The sequence below is a fragment of the Nicotiana tabacum genome, chromosome 6 (genome assembly GCF_000715075.1).
Source record: "Nicotiana tabacum cultivar K326 chromosome 6, ASM71507v2, whole genome shotgun sequence".
Lineage (NCBI taxonomy): Eukaryota > Viridiplantae > Streptophyta > Magnoliopsida > Solanales > Solanaceae > Nicotiana > Nicotiana tabacum.
This window is the reverse complement of record NC_134085.1, coordinates 133,675,591-133,683,648: the sequence shown is the minus strand read 5'-3', so window position 1 is coordinate 133,683,648 and position 8,058 is coordinate 133,675,591. Positions and strand designations below refer to the sequence as shown.

Sequence of the window (8,058 nt, the reverse complement as noted above, 5' to 3'; positions counted from 1 at the left end):
TTAAAAAATAGCTATTGATTTACTGAAACACAGAAAGTTCTAGCATAATATGTTGGATTGGAGCTCCTATGTATAAAATTTTAGCACATTATGAAATTCCAATATATTATGCTGTAAAAATTCAAACTCCAGCATATTATGCTAGAATATTTCCGTACTTTACATTTTATTTTTACATGAAAATTGGCTGAATTTTAATTACTTTTGAAAATATGAGTATTTTTCACGTATCAATTGTAAATCTGGCTATTTCTGATTTTTTCTCCCGAAAATGGCCCTTAGGCTTATTGGGTTTTAATTGTATTGCAGGAGTGACGAACATAGCACAATTAAGGTCGAAGCCCAAACGGCCCAAACCCTAAGTCCTCCAGAAGCCGTCGAAACTACCATTTTACCCTCTTAATGGAGGTCGTGGTATATAAAATACCGAAAACCCTAATCTCAGCTTATCACCCGCCTCAGACTCTCAGATCGAGCAAATCGAAGGTAAGCTTTTGGAATGGCGCCACCGAATACAGGTTTAGCTGTAGGATTGAACAAAGGCCATGTTGTGACCAAGAAGGAGTTAGCTCCTCGCCCTTCTGACAGAAAAGGGGTAATTCTCATTCATATTTTTGAGCCTATAGCTTCTTGTTTATTATGAAATCTGTAATAGTTTACTAATTTAGAACTAGAGTTAGAAGTTTTTGAATGAACGTGATTTCATTATACATATACATTTTAATATTGTTGAGGTCTGTATACATAGTTCGAGATGGGAGCAATGGATATTGTTGAACTCATAGAACTAGCCTTAGATCCACCTTTGCTATATCGGGCTTGTAATGTTTAAATTTGAACATTTGCCTTTTTTTTTGCGTTAGGTTAATTGTATTTGAACCACAAATATGAACTAGTGTAACCGTATAAACACTTTCTGCAAGTGGAGTGCCCCGTGCATTAGACTGTACTCTGGTTTTATTTTTATTTGTGACCATGGATTTTACATGTATCACAAATAAAAGGTGTACATACAGAACCTAAAATTTTAGCTTTTTCTGTATCCAAATCACTCCCCGAGGAGTTTATGGAGTTAAAAAGCTGTGTTGTGTTATACAGGAAATGTCATCATTTTGATTAGAATGGGCCTAAATGTGTGTATGCAGAGAACGTTGAGAGCTAATGGTTGATATCTATTTTCTAACGAGGTTAGGGAGTTGAAAATAATGATGACTAATGGAAGAGTACGTTCTGGGACAAACCAAAAATTGTCATTTTACTAGAATGTGCTTTAAGTTATGTATCTTTCTATTGATTCAAGCATGTGGTCTGTATAGTAAAATGAGTTCATAGTGGCTATTCTTGCTCAATTAACAACCGAGAAACCATTATCTAAAGCAACATTGTATTATTTGTGTAATTAGGCTCTTTCTGTAATTCTTTTTCTTTTGTGCCAACAAAAAGAGGAAAGGTTTCATTTACTGTTGTGGAAGGATGAATTTATTCATCCATAAATGAGGTCTCCAGTATCGGATGGTGCCCACCATGCTTAGCTTACATTGCATACTTGTCAAAATGACATTGGAACTCTGTTGCTCAATTGGTGTTTGTGATATTTCAGAAAACAAGCAAAAGAGTCCATTTCGTCAGGAGCCTCATCAGAGAAGTTGCTGGATTTGCTCCATACGAGAAGAGGATTACTGAGCTTCTCAAGGTTGGAAAGGACAAGCGTGCATTGAAGGTAGCCAAGAGGAAGTTGGGTACTCACAAGAGAGCAAAGAAGAAGAGAGAGGAGATGTCAAGCGTTCTCCGTAAGATGAGGTAATGTCTTGTGATCATTGGGTTTCTATTTCATATTGTTATTACTATCTCAGAAGAAGAGTATGCAAAATCCTTGACTAATATTTCATTATGTTCCTTGCCTTTTGCAGGGCCACCGGAGGTGCTGAAAAGAAGAAGTGAAGACGTAATCCTCATATTGATGATTGAGGAACTGAGTTCATTAGATATATATGATCTTTTTGATTTAGCTATGTAATTCTCTCTTTTCTAGAAAGAAAACTTGTTATCAGATCTATGGTTTTGAATTTTCATCAAGATTATTATGACATTTTGCTCAACTTTCAAGTCTACATCTTAAGTTATTTTTAGTCTTGCACTAGTACTATTTAATATTTTCGGGAAAATCATATTACTCCTTGCCTTGTAATATACCCCGTTCCATAGTAAGCTGACCTCGGATCTTCCTATATTACGAGGACCTATGGTTTATCCCCTAGAACTATTCCACACTAATCGTTTCATTGTCTCTGCTCGAGTAGGAATCTATTCAGTGTGCAATCTAAAGTTAGCCCTGAAAATTAGTCATACCAAAAGGAGTATCACAGTATTGAATTTTGTGTCATTAAGTCATACTAAAAGTCTGAATTTTCTAGTCTCATTCTAATTGTAACATGATGTCTAAGTGTAACGTTGTCCAACTAATGGTTCAGATAAATCACCGTAAGTGTTAAAGTTTTCTTGCTTTTTCTTTTTTGTAGTTTTCAAAAGCCCCAAGTAGTTTGGCTTGTTTAATATTTTCAACGGAAAAGGGCCAAAAAGTATGTAGGGTAAATGGTTTATAAAAGCCCCCGTCTATCTATCCATCTGAAATATATAGGAGGTTATTTCTATTTTCAAATTTACCCCCACGACTAACGAAATTCCATGTGTGCATCTCATTAACTGATGTGGCCTTATTTCATTTGTCCACGTGGATCAGTGGGCTAACATTATATTTGGGTATTTTTTTACCCATTAAACCAATCCGACCCATTTCTTTTACCTATGGGTCAGTCTTTTAACCCTAAACCCACATTTTTTACTCGTCTTCTTCCCCCATTTAGAACCTAGGTCATCAGTTCCCCTATTCCCTTTTTTTCTTCCCTAAAATTTCTCTTTTACAACTAATTAAATCTTGTTTTTTTCCTTCGAAATGTCTGAAAATTCTATCTCTTCTGGTTCGTCGCGTTGTTGTGGTTGTGGTTTAATTGCAACTCATTTTGTGGCTAAGACTCAATTGAACGGTGGTCGTCGATTCTACAAATATCCTCTTTTTGACGAGGCCTCTTCATGTGGTTTGTGGGAATTGCGGGATGAAGAGATGCCACCATATGTGACGATGCTAATCCATAACTTGAATACTTCACTGAAGTCGGTGGAAGTTGAAAGAAATTATCTGAAGAAAATGGTGGCTAACTTGGAAGATGTTGTTTCTGCTGAAAGACTGAAAATGGAGAAAATAATGGAAGAGGTCGAGGGAATTAATTCAGCAAAATTACAAAAGGTTGCTAGGATGGAGGCTCAACTACAAAATACGAAGTCGTTTATTGTATTTTCTTGGATTGTCTTTGTGTTAGTACTAGTTTTCAAGATGATGTAGTGCAGTTATGTTATGGTGTAGTTATGTTATGATGCAAAAGTTTGAACTTTATGTATTATGTTTTGATGAAGTTTGAAGTTAAACCACAAAATTGAAATATGAAGTTTGCAGATGTTTATGTATTAGGTTCTGATTTTTTCCTTTTTCTGCATTTGTAATGTTTATGTATTATGTTTCTTTTGTAATTCTGCATTTGTAATGTTTATGTATTATGTTTCTTTTGTAATTCTGCATTTGTAATGGTTCTCTTTTGGTATGAAATGAAGTTTGTTACCATTCTCTTCACTCTCATACAACATTTTAATTCTGTATTTGTAAAGGTGCACATGCACAGACAATCACAATAACAAATAGAAATCTCTTATAGATAGACAAGATAGACAAGAAAAATATTGCCATTAATCGAGTAGCAAATATACATTGTTTCAAGATTTAAGCCCAACAAAACATTGCTATTAGACAAGTAAATGTGTGATCCAAAAACCTGTACCACTATCACAAAATTTACTTGTCTAAAAACCTAGAACATAAATAAACATCATGTACTCGAACAGTCATGCAAAAAAGGATTTTAATGTATATTACGTTCATCATTTCTTGCTACACTACTCCCCCTTGTCCCTCCCCTTGCCTCTTCTATATTTAAGTTTGCCAATCTTTTTCTCTTTCACACCCAACAATTGAGATGTTGTCATTGCTTCGTTCCCCTTCCAGGTAGTTTTCTTTGGGGAGTATGACAGTTTTGTTGGTTGTGAGCTACCAGTGTGATCACCTGTGAATAGTATCTTCCTAGTGCCGGAATTTTGTTGATTCCTACGCTGAAATCTAGTCTTAATATCAGACACAACCTTAGGCCTCAAAAGTGGGTCAGCTTCTGCACCAAAGTTTGCTTGAATAAGCCTTTATCTGGTTTGAATACTTTGACTTGGCATCTTAGTTGCCTGGGTGTCATGACAGGATTGCTGAGTATCATGGTTGGAGTAAGTTGGCATTTGAGTGTCCTGACTGGATTGCTGACTTGGCTGCTGAGTGTCATGACTGGATGTCTGAGTTGGCTGTTGAGTGTTCTGATTGGATTGTTGACTCGAAGGACTCTGTAAAGTTATTGTCTACCATTGGGTTCTTACATTGGGTATCAAAGTAAGCTCTACACCAGGTTACTGGAGGATAATTCAGCAAGTCCCTGACAACATCCTCAGAAACTTCACCTAACTGTTTCAACATGTCCTTAAATTCCTCCTCATATGTGCTCCAAGAACACCATCACATTAACTTTTTCATCTCATCAGTATTTCATTTTTTGCTCCAATTTGCTTCAATATGCCTTGCACAATATCTGTGATATAATTGTGGACATACATTCCTCACAGCATCTAACAGACCCTACACATGAAGAAACACTACATCAACAAAGAATGTGCTAAATGTAAAAATCTGCATATGGTAACATACCTTCTGCATATTTGACATGAATGTGTACCCTTCACCATCTTTCAAGTCCAAAGAAGCCTTCAAGTTCTCCATGAACCACTGTCAGGTTGTCTTTGTTTCCTTATCCACTATAGCCCAAGCTAGTGGATACACATGTTTGCAAGAATCTTGAGCAACAGCAGCTAACAACATCCCTTTGTATTTGCCTTTTTAAAATGTTCCATCTAGACCTATAAAAAGTTTCAAACCTACTTTGAATCCACTCGTGAGGGCCTGGAAACAAACATACATCCTCAAAAATCTTCTCTTACCTTCCTCTATTGCATCCTTGGATATCTGTATCACCACATCAGTACCAGGGTTTGTTTCTCTCAACTTTTGAGCATATACCTCCAATTTGTTGTACTCATCCAAGTAAGAACCCTTCAATTTCTCTAAAACCATTCTCTTTACTCTTTTTAACTTTGAGTCACTCACATTCAAACTAAATCTATCCTCTAAATCAACCTTCATCTCTTTATCTTAAACTTAGGATTATTTTGAATCTTTCTCTTAAAATAATGTGCTAAAGCAGCAGGAGTAGCTCTTGTGTTCTCAAGACTTCACCACAGTCATGTTCATCCCTCCAAGTTTTTATCTTTACCCCTTAATCTTTGTCATCCTTAAAAATAAGACATTTAAAGGGACACCCAATCTGACACTTGTATCTAAGTCTTCTCTTATCACTCTTATCTACCTTAAGGCCCCTCTTATTAGACACATCATAATAACAAATAACCTCCTTAGCTTTAGCAAGATCTTTGAAAGTCATACCCTTTTCCAATGTTTTATACCTATCAAGTTGGTCAGTTACCTCACACTTCTTCTGCCTCTCAAATAAACCTAGGGCATCACTATCATAATCACTATTAACACTTTCAATATCTGTATCATCTTCACTACTATCATAGTCAGAAGCTACAGCAACAAGTACACTATCTATTGTTGTTGTAAACTGGGTAAATACAGGAACATTTACAGTATCATCCAACAGGTCAACACCAAATAATATACATTAGTGAAACCATCATTAATTAGGGTTTGAATCTTCCTAATCCCTTCATCCCCATCTAACAAAAAATACCTCCCAGAAGGGTCAAAATATATCAGATGTTGTACCTCAACATATCCTATCACTTCAGTGTATTCTTTACACAAATCAATATAAGAGAGATGGTCTACTTCATAACCACTCAACACGTGCACATCTCTCTTAGTATAAGACAACGTAGGTTCCAATACCCACTCACCCCCATAATTAAAATATAAATTCACTTTATTCACCATCCTTCGGATAAAATCACATGCAACAACAATAAAAAGGGCAAAATGGGACTACATCATCAGTATAATACAAAGCGACAATAAAAATATAAAGATATGAAATCCCACCATCAATTAAATATACAAATCAACAAAAACCATAGCTTTAATATGTAGGACCAATACGATAAGGACCACCAAAAACAAAAGTAACATAAAAAATTCTAGAAAGGTACAAAAAATAGCTCAGAAAACATAAAAACATCACATGCAGCAGACATAAACCTGTCAGTTCCCAAATATTCCCCAACTCTACAATTTAATAACTTTAAGATGTAAATACTTACTTTAATCGAATAATAATGCAAGATATCGCTGGAAATCAAAGGTCTTCCTGTTTTGAGTGCACCAAATCGGACCAGAAAAATGAACCCTAACGAAGTCCTAAAATCGCCATTGATAGTTTAGATAGAAGAAATGAGAGAAATGGTAAAAATGAATGTTTTGTCGGTGGGTTTAGGGTTAAAAGAATGACCTATAGGTAAAAGAAATGGGTCGGATCAGTTTAATGGGTAAAAAAATAACCAAATATAATATTAGCCCCACTGATCCACGTGGACAAATGAAATAAGGCCGCATCAGTTAATGAGATGCACACATGGAATTCCGTTAGTCGTGGGGATAAATTTGAAAATAGAAATAACGTCCTATATATTTTCAGACGGATAGATTGACGGGGGGCTTTTATAAACCATTTACCATATGATAGGGATATTTTTGGCCATTTTCCATATTTTCAATATGTATGGGTGGGCAACATTGTTGAAAGTTTTGAGGTGGTGCACATTATTGTTTTACGACATAGTTTTTCTGTTAGTCAAGTCGCCTATATCTCGGAGGGGTAATAATTTTTTTAATGGGAGGAAAATTTGTAAAAAATGCACGTGGCGCCCTATTTGGTCGCCCCCATTTAACCTATACCCATTTTTTAAAAAACTTTTAACTTGTACCCACTTTTTAAATAACTTCAGCCCCCTTTCTCCTCCTCCTTCTCCTCCTTCGTTTTCTTCTTCTTCTTCTTCTTCTTTCTTCTGTTGTTGTTGGTGCTGCTATGGAACTTCAGTTATTAAAATTTTGTGTAGACATATCTGGTTCAATGATAAGATGACAATTTTCTTACACTACTGTATTCCAGTCAAGAAATACGAATGGATCTACAAGTGGTCATTGTTTGGCATCATGTCCTTTTTCACCCTTAACTTCAGTTTGAAGTGAAAGCAATTCACCACAAATTTAGCATCTTGCCCATGACAAGGAAACACCAAGTTACTTGTATAGTTGTATGCAATAAGAAATAGCATTGCTTATATATAGTGCTGAAGTTTTTACAAATGAACTAAATAACTTCAGCTCTAGAGCTGAAGTTCGACAGTTACAAAACAAAAACTTCAGCTCTAGAGCTGAAGTTCGCCAGTTATAAAACAAAAACTTCAGCTCTAGAGCTGAAGTTCGTCAGTTACAAAACAAAAACTTCGGCTCTAGAGCTGAAGTTCGCGAGTTACAAAAACAAAAACTTCAGCAATGCAAATAGAGAACAAAACTCCAGCTACTATGCTTAAGTTCAGTAATTACAAACAAAAACTTCAGCACACTTGGTTCAGCACACTTGCTACTGCAGGCCCGTCTACTAGAATGCTGATGTTTTGCGTGATTGCCTTTGATACTTCAGCCCTTTATGCTGAAGTTATGCGAAAAAGCGGGTACGTTTGCAATTTTTTTTGCAAAGCGGGCACAAGTTAAAACGTGGCACAAAAAGTGGATATAGATGCAAATCCCCCGAAAAATTTCCGTAAACAAGTCGTATAGTTAGAAGTTAGAAGGTAGACAATCCATATAATAACGCGGTACCCTATTTAATCTTCTAT

At 35.8% G+C, this 8,058-nt stretch overlaps 1 protein-coding gene across 1 annotated transcript; it reads left to right on the top strand.

The window, feature by feature from the left end:
• The first annotated feature begins 432 nt into the window (after positions 1-432).
• On the top strand, positions 433-2,099 carry LOC107793582 (large ribosomal subunit protein eL36z-like). The gene is made up of 3 exons (XM_016615961.2): positions 433-595; positions 1,601-1,800; positions 1,911-2,099. Exons 1-3 carry the CDS (start codon positions 500-502, stop codon positions 1,939-1,941), a joined length of 327 nt encoding a protein of 108 aa, XP_016471447.1. The 5' UTR covers positions 433-499; the 3' UTR covers positions 1,942-2,099.
• The last annotated feature ends 5,959 nt before the right edge of the window (positions 2,100-8,058 follow it).